At 42.4% G+C, this 17,820-nt stretch overlaps 1 protein-coding gene across 1 annotated transcript in view; it reads right to left on the bottom strand.

Moving 5' to 3' along the window:
• LOC122790510 (protein mono-ADP-ribosyltransferase PARP14-like) overlaps positions 1-17,820 on the bottom strand; it is an 897,392-nt gene that overhangs the window by 400,468 nt on the left and 479,104 nt on the right. The window contains exon 10 of the mRNA XM_044058061.1: positions 14,260-14,439. Within this exon, the coding sequence (XP_043913996.1) occupies positions 14,260-14,439 (180 nt within the window). The remainder of the gene's footprint in view (positions 1-14,259; positions 14,440-17,820) is intronic.

Below are 17,820 nucleotides of genomic sequence, written 5' to 3'. Positions count from 1 at the left end.
GGAAGACTGAAACTTAAATGGCTAACATTTAGTGAATTCAGCTCTCACCATAGCTGTCAACCTCTTAGTACAAAACACCTGGACAAACCCATTAATGAGAGAATACAGCCCTCAAACATATTCAGTGAATTCAGTTCTTGCCATAGCTGTCAACCTTAGCACAAAAAACCTGGACAACGCCAATAATGGGGGAATACAGTCCCATAAATAGGGACAAATTTCAAATATTCATCTTATAAACTTAGAAAATTGCTAGAATAAAAGGTTGTGTTACTATGTATTTTCTGAAGAATATAAAGTCTGAAATTCAAATGCCTGTCAATTTTACTTCTTATGGAACAAAAACAATTTTCAGCAGAGGCCCAGGGAGAAATACTGCAGACACATGTCTTTGTAAAATGGCAGGACATCAGAGCAAATCCACACAAACACAGGGAGGAGATGCAGACTCCACACAGAAGACACCCCGTCCAGAAATCAAACCAGAAAACCTATAGCTGTGAGGCAACAATGTTACCACTACACCATCAAATATGTAAGGAATTAAACATTCAGAAACCTGAAGTCTGAAATTCAAATGCCTGTCAATTTTATTTAACATTTGTTAACCAGGACAGTCTGACTTGGAACAAAAAAAAATATTTTCAGCAGAGGCCCAGGAAGAAATAATGCAGACATGTCTTTATAACATGGGAGGAAACAAAAGCAAACCCACACAAACACAGGAAGAAGATGCAGACCCCACACAGAAGTCACCCCAGCCAAGAATCAAACCTGAGAACCTACAGCTGTGAGGCAACAATGCTACCACTGCAGCATCAAACATCAAGCATTTAAACATTTAGAAACCACAGATATTATGAGGAACAGAACAGATCAAATATGAGGTAAAAGTCTGCAATTTTTTACAAATGATGGTTGGTAGGGAATTCAGGCCCTTAACACCTGCATACAAGGTACAGGGTTCAAGCCTGAGGTATTCCCTATCACACCACCATGAGTCTGCTCTAGCCACTAGCAACTGGGGCATTTTACACACACACACACACACACACACATCTCCACTTTGCCTGCTTACCTTGTCGCCGATATCTGAACAGCCCCTTTGCCAGTATTCCTTGTGCGATTGGCCCATCCCAAAGTATTCCTTGCAGTCCAAATCCGTGATTGGTCTTACCTGCAACTGCTGCAGTCCGGAGTGCCTCCATTTCATGATGTCACTGACGCACAGACTGCTGGGCATCTTGGGGCTGAGATGCCTTTCCCCCTATCTAGACTGCTGAGAGTGTGTGTATGCGCATACCTCCGGGGAATTTTTTTTTTTTTTTTTTGTGTCTATGTTCTATTTTTATTTGTTTTTTTAGGGGGGAGGGCTGCAGTCCTATAGCAGGAGCCGCCCCTGGTCTGCTGTCTTGTCTGTGTGCAAATGCATCTTCACCTACCCACCTTACCTCCCCCACACGTACCTATGTTTCTTCCCCAAAATTCCACTATCACCTTAAAAAAAATGGGCACCTGTCCAATTGGCTTGACAATGCACTTATGTTGTCATCACCCCTCTCTATGGGGGTGACAGTCTAAATTCAGATACAAATCTTTCAAAGTGCACAATTGTTGCTTTTTTTAAAAATGAATAGCTATGGTTCTTTCCTACACCCTTCCTGCACTTCCCCACCTGCCTTCTACTATGTTTTCCCCCTACTTGCCCCCATTTCACCACTTTCCTATCTCCCCTTTTTTCTTTTCTTTATTTTTTTAGGCAAAGCTGCTCGATGCACAGCTTTGCTCAGCTCAGCTAAATAAAGCTATACTGCTGTATGTATTTATCATATTCTCAGACATATGTACAAAATAAACATCTCTGCCATGTATCAAACCCGGGCTCATCTCACCTACAGTACACTTCATTAACCCACCACTCACCTCTTAACTAATGCAGGTGGTTTAAACAAAACATAACTAATTGCCAATTACAGTCATTAGGTGTGTTTTAGTGGTGCTGCACTCTGCTCCACACTATGCAAACTATAATATAAATTAATGGAAAAAATGTATGTGTATCCTGGACTCTGGTGCAATAGCACACCACTAGACAGCCAAATATATGATTATGGATGTAAGTGAGGCCTGGGATAGCAGGTAAATGTGCCCTTTTATCAGCAACATGTAGAAAGACACCTGCTAAGGCAGCAATGGCAAAGTACATGTACAACTGGGACCCTGATGCAGAAATACAGCCACATAAAGCCGTACACATACTGATGGATGTAGAAAATGTTTGTCACAACCTGTATATGTACACATATATCTTACAAATACATCTGCTTTAACAGTGACTCAGTAGCTCAGTCTGTTAAATGCCCTGCATGCAATACATTTCGCCACACACAGTCCTGGGTTCTAATCCAGTGTTGTGTTGCATTTCACTTACATTCTTGTGAATACAGCAATGAATTAATTACTCATGTACTCTTTAGCCATACAAAGCATTGCAAGTGTAACAACTGCTTTACACTGCTGGAAGTCACAGGCCTGCAGGTAAAGACACACTTCACATATCCATATAACATAACTATATGTCACCTAGCACTCTGTAACTGACACAGTTGCCTAACATATGTACCATAAACACATGCCATACTTGGAGTGTAAAGGGTACCCTCACCCTGGCTCTGCCTCTATAACAAGGCTGACACAGCTGACATAGGTACACCTACAGCTTGTCATTCTCCAAAGTGGCCACACCCTCTGCCTATGTCTCTTACCTGCAGCAGTAGCTGCAGCCTGGGGCACACACAGCTCTATATAAAGGTTTCTTCTACAGACCTACCCTCTGTGATGATGTAGTCTCCTCACTCCAGTAATGTCCATCTCTGCAGCTAAGAAACTCCCACGGTCTACACAAAGCCCTTATATATTGCACAGTCATTGCAAATCATTGGCTAACAATAGTGCAATTCAGCTGTTTAGGCTGAAATTAGCATATAAGAGCCACAGACAGAGGTTTACAGGCAATTACCTGCTAATGAGCAGCATGTTAAAACTACAAGCAGCTGGCTATTACCTGCTAATGAGCAGCACATTAAAGCTACAAGCAGCTGGCTATTACCTGCTAAGGAGCAGCATGATACAGCTGTAAGCAGCTAGCTATTACCTGCCAATGGGCAGCATGATAAAACTGTAAGCAGCTGACTAGTACCTGCTAATGAGCAGCATGTTAAAACTGCAAGCAGCTGGCTATTACCTGCTAATGAGCAGCATGATACAACTGTAAGCAGCTGGCTATTACCTGCTAATGAGCAGCATGTTAAAACTGCAAGCAGCTGGCTATTACCTGCTAATGAGCAGCATGATACAACTGTAAGCAGCTGGCTATTACCTGCTAATGAGCAGCATGATACAACTGCAAGCCACTGACTATGGGGAAACAGTCTGTATGAAACATTTTCACACAGAGTACACCGTTGTGGAACTTTACCGGACACACATTTCAACAGAGGAGTATGGCACTCTAGCAGGTATTTAACTGTTTTTGTGAATAACAGGATGCAGATGGGAGGACAGAGGTATGCGGAATAGGGATTACAGCAGTAAGCCTGGCTTAGACCTGTGGTAATGACATGTCAGTGATACTCTGCTGGCTTACACCTACAGGGGATGTACAATGCATCAGGGTCGCATTGTCTTTTGTCATTGTGGCACACTGGAGGTGACCAACTGCCTTATACAGTGACTGTAATTACACACTGCTACTTGTCTGGCCCTAGTCTTATGACATATTATTGTGTGGTTGGCCTTAGGGGACACACCACAGTGGACTGGAGTGTTGGGTGCATGATTACACAGCAGAAGCTGTCATGGCACACAGGGAAATACCTCAGTAATGATACTACCATGGTTGTATCTACACATGTAGTATGTTGTCACACTGTAGGGTATGACATGTGTGAGCAAGCATTTGTTAGGGCCAGCTATTTTGTTCTTGCTGTATCTGTATATAGTGGACGTCCATGTATATGATCATGTAATGTGTTTCCTTTTTGTTGTCTTTCAGGACTTATTTTCCATGTCCCATTCTCAGATGTGGAGAATGGCCTGATAATTGAAGGACTAAGGCAACATCACCATATACTTCTATTCAGGGGAGGTATAGCAGAGAACAGTAGGCTGCATTGTGGGCAGACCTTGTCCAACAGGTGAATGCCCGTGGCCACCAGGACAGGATATATGAGCAGGTTTGACACTGGGCTACAGATATGGTGAATACTGGATGACGAAGGGTAGCTGATGTAGCCAGAGATTGTGATGTCACTGGTGGAGGGCCTGCAGTAGAACAATCACTCACTGCCACTGAGGAATTCCTAGGGACACATGACAGCTCCCAGGCATCCAATACACCATACATCATGGAGGTGGGTGGCACACTGTCCACAACAAAGGAATGTGCAGGTAAGCTTACTGTGATCACCACTGTAATACTGTAGCAGTCATTCTGTCAGGCTGTATATACCTTTACATGGGTGTCAGGTCTAAGTGCTTTGGGTGGGTTAAGCTCATTTGTACACCGATACTCAGAATGTCACCAATACATCAAGTAACACAGCAGCTACTGTACATGTGGGATATACATGGGTACTACCTTGTTGTGCTACAATATGCAATGGTAATAAAATTACCTCAACCTCATCTTTTTACAGGTCTGTCAGGTGTTGTCCCAGGCTGTGGTCCTGCTCCTGATAAGCTTGAAAATGTAATGTCATGAAATATATGTATGCTATTAAATGTAAGGGCCAGAATAATTGCCTATGTACAATTAATGTTGAGTGTAACCAAAGTAGTATGTTTGTATGTTCCAGTCCGGAATATGTGCCTAAGATTCCTAGAGTGGTTAATCACAGCACTGCAGCTGAATGAATAAACACACTTGTGCAGTTACAGGTAAGAGTGAATAATCCTCCTGGGTTACATGAGGTAATTACTCCAACGTGTCATCTAAAAACAGAAGGGTTGATGGTGCATACCTTAGGCATTGATACGTGTATGTCTATATTTTAAGATAGGTGCACTGGGTTTTAAGTGCTTTTTTATCAAGTATAGTGTCATACTGCATAACTAAAGGGTACATTATACTGACCAAGTGTCATATGATGTACCTGACGAGCTTGTTATAAAGGCCTTGAGTCAAATGTGTATTTTGTTGTGAGGATGTCTGTTGTGTATGACAGTGGAGATGAGAAGATGTGAGAGTGGTAATACAGTTGTGGAGCCCCATTATTATGAGTCTTTGTGGATAGTGCAGGTAGTAATGTACTGCTTTTGTCTTGGTTCTCCCAGGTGACCAAGGGGGTTGGGAACTCTCTTCCACACAACCCAATGTCAGTGTCTATTTGGACTCTGATGACGATGGTGGCCACAGTGAGGCACAGGTGGGGTTGTCAGGAGCTGAATCTGTCCCAGAGGTTGACATCCCTCTCCTGGCCCCCATTGTCTCTGCACACAGTCAGTATGCCCACACATAACCAGTCCCCAGATGCCACAGATACTGGACAGCAGAGGGGGGTGATACTGAACAGGACAGTGTGGAAACTTTGCCATCAAGGAGAGTAGACACTGGCCATAGCCAGGGAGCTGGTGAGGTCCCACATAGGTGGATTGACAGGGGTAATCATCGGAGGACTACTGTCCATCCATCATCTGTTGCAGGTGTCATATCACTGGTCACTTGGAGCATGTTTTGGCCCATCAGGGAGGCACAGGCACATTTTGAATGGAACACCAGACGTATGCTTAGGGTTATGGATGCAGCACAGTCTGACATCAATGACTGCCTCCATCGCAGTGGGGACACCTTGGATTGGTTCACTGATGCAGTGAACAGACGGTGGGCTGAGACATTGTCTGTCTTGGACTGCACATTGTGCTGGAACAAGTGGTTGGAGTAGGCCATCAGAACAATGGACGTAGGTCAGCAACACAATCTGCTGAGAGTCCACGTGGATGTGCACAGTTACGGTCCTGTGCAGTACATCCAGCACATCAGAGGGGAGTGTGCTATCCACACCATGATGTGGCAGGCTATAGGTTCTTGGTCCTGGGTGGTCCTGTGAAGGATACGGTCTCAGCAGATGGCAGTCACCATCAGGTATTAGCACCACATCTGACCTTTGTGCATGGTGGTGCCAGTGCAACTCCTGGCAGAGCCAGTTCCAGTGTTTGCGGCTGGAGACAATGAACTGTCAACCCTACCATATATGGTCCAAAGCTGACCAACATACACATGTGTAGGGCTAGCACAGAGCTTGACTGCACACACTCACACACCACTGTCACATGCAGGTCACCTACAGACACACACATCACCTGTCCATGGTCCATCTAACCCACTCTCCTTCCTGACTCACACACATGCTATCAACCATTTGGGCAAGCCTAGGCATCCAGCACCCCCAAACAACACCCTGTGCATGTGATGATACTTGTGCCACATCCATCATCCTTCCCATTGATGCAAGGACATGAAGCTATGTGTCTGATATACAGGGTGACTATATTACTTGACATGTACTTGTGTAATGCACTATTGTTTTGCCATGCCACTTGTAGTGGTCAACAACAGATACTGTATGCTGGCATGTGTCATGAGTACACAACATACTTTTGTATACCTTATGTTGTATGATGTTGTACTGGCAGTATTGTTACACAATGGCAGGTGTGTCACGGACCTGTGTACGTTTCTGTTCCAGGAGTCTGAGGGGATAATGGACACACAGTGCCAATAAAGCGGCACAGGATGGAATAGCAGTACAGCAGACATATGATGTCATAATGGTACAGCAGTAGACGTGCATAGCTCCATAGGTTCACATGGCATCTGCCTGCATCCATCCTGGACTGGGGCAATATGCACTGATCCTGTACTAAGGGTTATAAAGATGTCCCCTGACTGCGAGGTCTGTATAGCCATTATGCTAGTCAAGTTCATGTCCTATGGCTCTGTAACATGCTGTTAAATGCTGTCACAGCATCACACACAAATATGGCTACATTTAGGCTAGCACCACTTCCACTCACTGCATACAGTGCATGCCAAGGCACACACACAGTACAAATTGACTACATGTAGATTAGCACATGTACCTATGCACTAGCACACAATCCGCGGTGGTGCAGCAGTAGTGTTGTTGCCTCACAGCAAGAGGTTTTCCCGTTTGATTCTCAGCTGGAGTGTGGGAGTGCCTTCTGTGTGGAGTCTGCATGTCCTCCCTGTAGCTGGGTGGGCATTCGAAAGATATGCGTAAATGGGCGTGCCTTCGTTGAAGGTTGGACGTTGAGCTGGCACCTCGGCGTTTGTGAAAATCTACTACCAATCATTAGCGGACCGGAGTTCCGCTGTGGCAACCCCTAACCGGTAAAAGCCGAAGGACAAACAAACAATCCTATGTACTGGTACACACTAAAGATCAAAGTACCCGATGCATGCAGAACACCTCATGTCTGCTAGTATCATCAGTATAGAAAATATAATGCTTGTTGATATCAGCAAGCCTTGTTAGGGTCAGTTTGGGGGCCACATCACCCACTACAAATAAATTAATATAAAACCCTTCCTAGGTCTACGTTACGAATTGCAAAGGTTATCATATATATGCCATATGGATGTACACACACAAAGTTGGGCAGAGTGAGAACAGAACCCCTACCTAACTAGGCTTATACACTACAGACCACAGTATTTATCACATGCTCCACAGCTTATGTCTGCTACTACACTGTCAGCTGGTAGTCTTAAGGTGGCTGACATAATCAGGCCTTATAGAAGAGGGCAGTTTGGAAGCCAGCAGCAAGGTACAGTTCCAAAAAGTGCATAACCATTGCATGTGGATAGCCCATGAGAACTGTCAGTTGTTTTGCAGGGGAGTATGCACACACACACACACACACACACACACACACACACACACACACACACACACACACACACACGCACACACACAACAAGTGAGGTGGAGTGAGATTAGAAAACTTACTGATCTAGACTTAGTAGTATGGGCATATGTGGCTACTTGCAATTAGATAGGTGAAACTGTGGGAAGAGACATATTTCTGTATATAACAGGGATGCATATATAAATGTAGCTGCGTGCTTACGATATGTATATGTGTTATGCAGACATATGGGAAGAGTCTATGTATCCTTGTAATATATATATATATATATATATATATATATATATATATATATATATATATATATAGATAAATATATATATATATATATATATATATATATATATCGATATATGTATATATAGCTATAGATCATCTATATGACACTACATAGCTATAGATATACTATGCATGTGAGTAAGAGAAACTGACAGATGGATATGTCTACATATATGTCTGTATGTATAGACAATTTACTGTATACATAACTGGTCATTTCCTTGATGGGCAACAGAAGTGCGCTCAGTTTTCCTAAGTGTACGGGCATGCTCAGTGGGGCTGCTTGTTCTTAAAATGTGATCCCAGGCCACATCTTCTTGTATGCCATTCTAGGATTGCGTATGTTACAGACATTAACATCTGTCCCTGTTTCTGCAGTACTGCACTTTAATCAAAATGTCCATGCCATTTCCCAGCAGTGTGCTGTACTTCATATGTGCCTGAGGTTAGTAATGTTACACCACCACCAAACTGACAGTCTGCATACCTCTCAACTGTCCTGATTTTCACAGAATGTCCAGAGTTTTGCCTGATATGTCTGGTCTGTTCCCCATAATCTTGTGGTCTTCTGGTGATTTATTGAAGGCTGACATTAATACAGTCTACTAACTATAGACAATTTGTGTTTTACACTTTATATCCTTCAGAGCATGTGTAATACTGCAACACCTTTAATTCCAGCAGTTGTCTAGGTGTATGTGACCAATCTTTAAAATCTGTCCCAATGTTTGAGACTTTGTCCCCCCAGTGTTTCTGGCTTTCTACAGGTTTCCTGCACTAAGAGGTTGAGAGGTGTGGCATTCTGTGCAAACACCAACATAGTACTATCTCACATGCAAAAGATGTGAGTAATGCCAAATTAGAACAATCAGCACCATCACCCATGCTAGCTTACCTAGTCCACTGAGGCACACAAGTCACTAGAGAAAGGGGGTCATTCATCACACAATCAAAAGGATACATATTTACATTGTTATCCTGCATGAAGAGAAGCATACAATGTGTGTGATACCTCTGTTGCATCCCTTAGATTGCCTAGTCCACTGCTGTACCACAGCTGATTTTCTGTTACAGTGGTTATATGGGTACACTGCTGTGTTGGGGAAAGAGAAACAGCAGCACATGATCAGCTTGGGTAGACAGTAGTCCACATATCATGCGTGCCCATTTCCCTTGCCTGATTTTGTGATTATTCCAGCCATGCAGCCTAGTGAATATTACGGAACGCATACTATTGGCCTGCGTATCCATAGTCCCATGTGGATGTTAAATCTGACCAGCTAGCCCACTATATTTCCATTGCATAACTGCCGTAGACCATACATATGATACCTTATTATAGTAATCCTTACCTTGCAAATGCAGCAGTTGAAAGGACTGAATCTGTATGATGCAAGCAGCACACAGACAATACATGGATAGGTACAGGTTTTGTGGGTTCGCTGGCATCAGCTGTTTTAATATATGTATGTGAGTAGGAGTAAAGTGTCAGTCCCTAGGGACCTAGGTTGTCAGTGAATGTGCTATGCATTGTCTCTTAGCCAATGTCAGGGTGTACTGGACATGCCTACATCTGCCTACAGGGACATCATCAGGGGGTTGCTCCTCCAAGTCCTCCTATGAGTGTGGCTGTGGAGACCTAGGCACTGGTGGGGGACTGTGTATCCCTTCCCTTTGCTGATCCTGCTGCAGCTGTTTCCACAGGGTCATATTGTGTAGCATGGCACATACTGTGAACATATGTGCACATGTGGCTGGAGAGTACTGCAGGGCTCCACAAGATATAGCGAGGCACCAGCACCGTGATTTCAGCAACCCAAACATATGCTTTATGATGTCCCTAGTTTGTGCATATGCCTCATTATGGCATTCTTCGGTGTGTGCATTTCTGATGGGTGCCTTCAGCCACAGTTCCAGTGTATAGCTAGCATCCCCCCAATAAATGGCCATGTGGGATGTCCCCCTAACAAACACTTGGTACAGCTGTGATGCATGCCAGATATGGGAGTCGTAACAGCTGCCAGGGCTGCCAGCACACACATTCACGATAATGCCCTGGGCATTGCACATGACCTGGCAGCTGATGGAGTGGTACCCCTTGTGGTTGACATAGATTCTACCCTCCTCACCAGGTGGTGCTGGGATGTGTACATGAGTGCACTCTATGGCACCCAGTACCTCAAGGTAGTGTGCTGTACTGCAGAAGTATTGCATACTGGGGGTAGTGTGCTGTACTGCAGAAGTATTGCATACTGCTGGCCCTCACCTCAGGGGTGAGGGGAAAATAAATGTGCTCATTGGCATGCGGTAGCATGGCATCCAGGAAATGGTGAAGTACCTTGGATGCTGCTGATGCCTGTCAGACCCCCATCATGTCCCCAGTTGGTGTTTGGAAGATACCTGTGGCTATTATGCTAAGGGCTAGACATACCTTTGTTTACACTGGGATGGGTTCCCCTCTGTTGGCTCTGGTTTGAGTTGAGGGCGGCAGAGCTCAGTGAGTTCTTGTAGTATATCCCTGCAGACCCTGTAGTGCTCTACAATCTCCAGCTCATGTAGCTCGTGGAAGGTTACCCTGGGCCTGATCACTCTTCTCCTTCTCTGTCTAGGCTTACTGCCAGCGGCAGCATCAGCACTGACCTCAGCATCTAGCACATACAGATGTAGCAGAGCTGCAGCATCAGTACTGACCTCAGCATCTAGCACATACAGATGTAGCAGCATCAGTACTGACCTCAGCATCTAGCGCATACAGATGTAGCAGTGCTGCAGCATCAGCACTGACCTCAGTATCTAGCACATACAGATGTAGCAGAGCTGCAGCAGCACCAGCACTGACCTCAGCATCTAGCATATACAGATGTAGCAGAGCAGCAGCATCAGCACTGACCTCAGCATCTAGCACATACAGATGTAGCAGAGCTGCAGCAGCACCAGCACTGACCTCAGCATCTAGCACATACAGATGCAGCAGAGCAGCAGCATCAGCACTGACCTCAGCCTGTAGCACATACAGATGTAGCAGAGCTGCAGCAGCCCCTAACATTCTTTCAGTTATAATTCCCAAGTCTGTACTCCAATGGTGCAGAGTATGGGGGAATAATCAGACTGTAGGGTGTATGCATACTTTACAGTGCTCTACTTTAAGTGTTGCCTGCATGATTGGCTGCCTATGATGCATTGCACCTTCCTTGTTTATCATTAATGTCATATAAAGGCCCTAGTTTAGGTTAAACAAGGATCAACCGTGATTAAGACATCATTGGCCTTTTAGATACTTTTAGATACACTTAGCACAGTGGCATGCCATGCAAACAGGAGGAAACACATGCCACATAGGTAAAGAAAGCTTAGCAGTCAGTGGACATTGCATGCTCAGCACAGTGGTGCACCACGCAAACACATGGAAACAAGTGCCTCGTACATAAACAAAGCTTAGCAGTCAGTGCACACACCCCCAGAATTGCACACACAGCATGGTGGCACACCACACAAACAGGCACAGCTCAGCTCCAATCAGCTCAAATATTAGTGGCACACCCTCTCCTTATGTCAGCAAACTCTTCTGTGGACACCCAACACAGTTCTCTGCCTATGCAGAGGGGATCTGCGGACATGATTACCCCACTATTCTATACAGCAACTCCACCTCATTTGCATAGGGATCCATGCTCACACCTTGGATACTACACGTTTCCATGCACTACCACATTAGCAACAGCAACAATGCACCATTGTAAATACTACACACCGGGTTCTGTAATACATTTCTCGTGATATTAATTTTGTTTTTTCAAATTTTTTTTCAAATTTTTCTACAGCATGTTTGCGCACTATAGAGCGCCGCCCAAACATGCCAGTGTTAAAAAAGAATATTTTATTTTAATAGATTTACTGTAAATTTTGAGACACACACAGAGGGTAGTTTCACTCGTATCTGTGTATGTTATGCCATTTCTGTCCTTCTACCTACATTTTTGCAGCCTCTTTTGTCTTTTCACAGTCCTATACATGGAAATTTTCTATGTTCACTACGGACACCGACATGGGGTCGCAAGGCTGCCTATCTGCTTGCCGGATCACTCTACCTGCCTCATTTGCATGAGATTCACCTGCTTATGAGGTGATATGCAGGTCACAGAACTTCCAATGGTGGTGAGTGCCTGCACGCCACCCAGCAGTGCTTACTGGATCGCACATATGCTTACTTTCGTGTAAGCACAGTGGCACGATGCCTACATAGCTTCCAATACAAAGTACTGCTTGGCAATACTGCTTGACTGCATGGTAACAAGATGATTAGGACAGCCATGAACAGGTAGCAGCTGACCAAAAACGGTCCGTTTGTTAATAGTGCTCTTCCTTTTCTTGTTGACAAATGAGCAAGTAGATCAATGATTACTTCAGCAATGATGAAAATCTGCTCTGTCCACCAAAATGAGTCAGACGTTGGGGGTTGGGAGTGTTCGGAGTTCCTCTGCATTACCCAGAAACTAAGCGTATTCCACTGATCTGCTACAGGAACATTCCTTTATTGTAGAAAATACTGCCCCTTTAAAAGTTTTAGATCGAAATGTATTATGCAAGCTGTGATGTACTGTCTACTGTACTCAAAATGGAGTTTCTCTTGATATAACAGATGAGCCCTCACCTTTGGGTTTGTAATCAACTGACATTTGAACAGATAAAGGCATCCTTTCTGCTGTGTTAAAAGCAGAACATACTGCACATATTGCTGATCTGTAGAGTTTGGAAACAGTCCTACCACAGTTCTGCAGTACTCATAAAAATGAGGTAGGACTCATAAAAGATGCTGAACCTGTGAAAGCAGTTTTAAAACCTTGTAAACAGCTACCAATGGTAGTCCAGAATCCTTTGTCAGCAGAGGCAGGGAAAGGAATTGAACCTGCTCTGTATTATTCTAACAAGAAATAATTGCAATATGCCTGTATAAGCACACAACCTGCGGTGAGAGACCTGGGCACTTAGGTTGATAACAACTTCACATCTGACCATCGTGTAGCAGCAGAGGTCAGAAAAGCCTTTTACTTGATTCATCTCATAAGTAAAGGGGTTGCATCCAGAAAAAAAGAGGTTATTACCTCTCTATACTCCTCCCTCATTAGACCAATAATTGAGTATAACGCCCCATTTGGGATGCACCTCTACAAACATCTGCACCAACTGGAAAGGCCACTGAAATACCCCACAAAGAGAATTCATGGCCTCCAACACCTGTCCTATACAGACAGGCTCAAATGACTATCACTCTGCTCGGTATCATACAGAATGCTCAGGGGTAATATGTGTCTCGCCTACAAGGCAATCTCAGACCCTGCCTAACTAGAGATGTTCCATATCAGTAAATCTAACTCCTTGCTCATTACCCACTCAAAAGGCCTGAATCTAATATGTGACATCAACAAAACCTGCTGGAGAGACAGGTTTGTCTCCCAGAGGCTGCCCCATCTCTGGAATAGACTTCCCATACACATCAAACAGAGCACCTTGCTAACCCTCTTCAAGCGCCACCTTGATGAGTGGATGGGAAACCACAAATTTTTCCCAGGGGTACCCCCTGTGCCCCTCATTGACAGGGGTGACAGGTGCTGACTGAGGTTTCCTTTTGGGAATAAACTCTTGGCTAGGCTTGTAAGGGCCCAGGGCCATTAGCCTAGTAACCTCTTATGATCCTATGAGACCGTGTAGGCTTTATAAAATTCCCCCTTAGTTTATATCACAGAATGGGCACTAAACACTGTCAATGAACTGCTAGAACCACAGAGCTAAATTTTAAGGTCAGAGATGGTTGGAGCTGAACACAATATCTAGGGTTATTTACAAAAGAACAATCACCAATCCTTAGTAGAGAACTGCTGAGTTTATACAGCCAATGTGTAGAGTCACAGGTGTTTGTAGAACTCTGGATACTTCCATACTCCATGCAGCATTCACTGAGCAGTAACCACAACAGCTCTAGTTAATAGACAGAACTGTATTATCAACATTGGAAAAATTAACAGAACTCACCTGTTGTTTCAATTGCTGGAAAAGATACAGACTTGTAGTTGTGATTATCACAGCTCTGAATCACACTGTGTACTACTTTCTTGATGCTGTTTGCACTGGATTGACAGGATACATGCATTATAGTTTTACAGTTTAATTTTCCAGGGCCGGTACATAAAACTCCATTCTCTGGTATTTTTCCTGAAACACACATTATATTCAATATTTTAGAACACTGTTAAAAATAATACACAGCTTAAGCAATTTCATCATCCATCTATTTGAATTTCTGCTTTAAAGTCTGATGTACATTTGTATGGAAACACTACTCAATGTGGAGGTGTGAAGAAATGCAAATTAATGACTATTTTTACAAGTCAAGCAAAACGAATCAACCACAAAGGGTAAAGTGCCTCGAGCAAAATGGAGTTTCAAAATCCGAATAACCTTTTCTTGCGACACAACAGGACAATAAGAAGCTTGACCTTTTATTAAACACACTGAACTAAAGAACAAAAACAATAAAACATCCAGTTAAAAATGATTACATTTTGTGCAGACCGCTAGGTATATTAAATCCCGTGACTTGCAGTCTGCATAAATTGAAAAATTATACGATCTTCCACTGTCAGGATGGACAATACTATCGCTATTGGACATGTAACTGCACTGGTTACATGTCCTACAAGCATAGGTCCCTTTTCTATCAGATGTTAACACCAATTTATTATTTCTCTCATAACATAATAGTCGTTTGAGTGATTTTGTATTCTTGTAAGCAAATCTAGGTTTATCACGCACAAGTCGCTGTATATCATCATCTATTGTGAGAATATTCCAGTTTCTGTGGAAGATCTCTCTGATTTTATTATTATTATTTGTATACGGTATTACTGGCTGTTGTGGCCTAACAAGGCTCTTCTTTCATTATGATGATCTATCTGTCTACCTCTGTATATGTAGGGTTTTCCACTTAGTCTCCTATCTACAACCTCTTCCTGATGCAAACTCCTTCTTTCTTCTGACGTATACCCTCTCTCTTTGAATTCATTAGATAAGGTCTGTATGGTTCCCTGAAACCTAGTCTCATCTGTGGTGAGTCTAGAGACCCTAAGTGCTTGACCCTTTACTGTATTGCGATAGATATGTGGGGGTGCATACTAGTGCGATGTAGCAAAGAATTTCTTCTACATTCTTTTCTGAATAACTGTGTGTGTACAGTGATGCCTTCTTTCAGTAGTATGACATCCAAAAATTCAATTTCATGTAGTGACCATTTCCCGGTGAAAGACGGGAAACTTGTGCATGTTTTATTGTTTTTGTTCTTTAGTTCAGTGTGTTTAATAAAAGGTCAAGCTTCTTATTGTCGTGTTGGGCCTCAAGAAAAGGTTATTTGCATTTTTACAAGTCAGAACTGGTACTATCTCTCCAACACATGCAGAAACGTGGAAATAATGTGGTACTTTAGGACTGGGCAGATTCAAAGCAGGTGCACCACTTGTGTACATATGAACAAATTGCAGTATACTTCATAACCTGATTTAACCTCTGAAGTTGCTGGTCTGGCAATTATTGTAAACCATTTTAGGCACTTATTTGTTTTTATTCGCTGACTTGGAATGTTCAACTAGGAAGACTCAAGTTTCACTGTAGTTCCTGGCAGAAATGTTCCACAAACATTAAGGTACATAAAATAGATAAGCAGCATCCATGAAATATTAAACGAATGTGTGTATCTATCTATCTGTCTAATATATGGGTCTACTACGGTTGATTGAAAACTCACTTGACTGAAAATGAAATTACTAGGACCACTTCACTGAAAACTCATTTCTTTGAAACTCATTTTGTTGAAAGTTATAAATGGCCTTTTCCCCACTGTAGTGCGACCCTGGAGTTAGTATATAAAGTAAGGGGGGGTGTGGGGGGCACAGCCCACGACATTGCGGGGTGTGGGTGGCGTAGCCCCCACATATTATAAACATTTTAAACTATTCACAGTGATACTTACAAGTGCAATAAATAACTGTTTCCAAAAGGGAATATATAACCAGAATATGTGGGGGGGCTTTGCCCCCCCACACCCCCAATGTGGGGGGCACACCCTTACTTTATATACTAACTCCAGGGTCACACTACAGTAGGGAAAAGGTCATTATAACTTTCAACAAAATGAGTTTCTGTCAAGTGAGATTTCAGTGAAGTGAGCTTTCAGTGAAGTGGTCCTAGTAATTTAATTTTCAATCAAGTGAGTTTTCAATCAACTGTAGTAGACCCATATATATATATATATATATATATATATATATATATATATATATATATATATATATATATATATATATATATATATATATATATATATATATATATATATATATATATATATATATATATATCTCTATATATATATATATATATATATATATATATATATATATATATATATATATATATATATATATATATATATATATACACACACACACACACACACACACACACACACACACACACACACACACACACACAAATATGAATGTGATACAGCAGTGTATGAAAGGATTATCGAAGGACACAGCCAGTAGATCTACACGCAGGTCTCTGACAACAGGGACTGTTATTCTATGTTTGGTTCACAACTAAGTAAATGATAGCTCTGACCCCCACTTTACCTTTATAAGACCACATTTACCATTAAGTGAATTGACCACAAGATGACAGGTTATGATGTTACTTTCTTCACCCTTGAAGGGTGTTTCTCTTTTGTTTTCATCAAATGGGGCAGTCTCAGTACCACGGTTAAGCATGTAAGCATGTTGTGAATTTCAGATAGCATTATACTTACTCGGATGTTGACGTACCTGTAAAAGAATTCTTAGGGAGTTTTTAGTAAAGCAGACCAGGTACTTATGGGATGAATGCTCATTGCAAATGAGGTTTCTCCTTTATGTAAATGTAAAATAAGTGCCTTTTCACAATTTTAGAATCAATGTCTTCTTTAACAAATCACCCACAATGATATCTGCCAGTTAGTGCACAGACGTAAGGTTGTAAACTGTTAATCAGCTGCTTTCTGTAGTGCAGGGTTTGATTCCCTCAGCTTCCATTTCCCTGCTGTGTGCCACTGAACAAGTCATTCATACAGGCAATACTTGTAGCTTATCCATGAAAAGGGAAACTTGTGTCCAGTCGGCTAACCTGGATAACAAATACATAAAAAATGGTAGCTTGTATTCATATTGCTTAAGCAAATGTATACTGAAATTGTTGAGCAATAATATCACTTTCAGAAATTTTTAAGAATTTGTGCTGTTGTTAACGGATGCTGACCCACAGTTCTTACACAGGAATTTATGCACCAATCCTAATGTGATCATTTGGAGGATAAGGGTAGAACATTCACACTGTTGATCAGTGTAGACGTCAGTCGTCTAATTACATGTCAAGGTCTTTTGTACTATATACTGAACAAAATGTTAAAACTGAGTTGGAGTATCTGTGTCATTCGGAAGGAAAATGTAAAGATAAGGAATTTTGTCCAAGTTAAAGGAGCTTTTCCATATTATACAAGAATATGTT

Source organism: Protopterus annectens, chromosome 16.part0, assembly GCF_019279795.1.
Source record: "Protopterus annectens isolate FY-2018-M chromosome 16.part0, PAN1.0, whole genome shotgun sequence".
Taxonomy (NCBI): domain Eukaryota; kingdom Metazoa; phylum Chordata; order Ceratodontiformes; family Protopteridae; genus Protopterus; species Protopterus annectens.
Note: the sequence above shows the minus strand (reverse complement) of the source record. Positions and strands in the feature narration are given on the sequence as shown.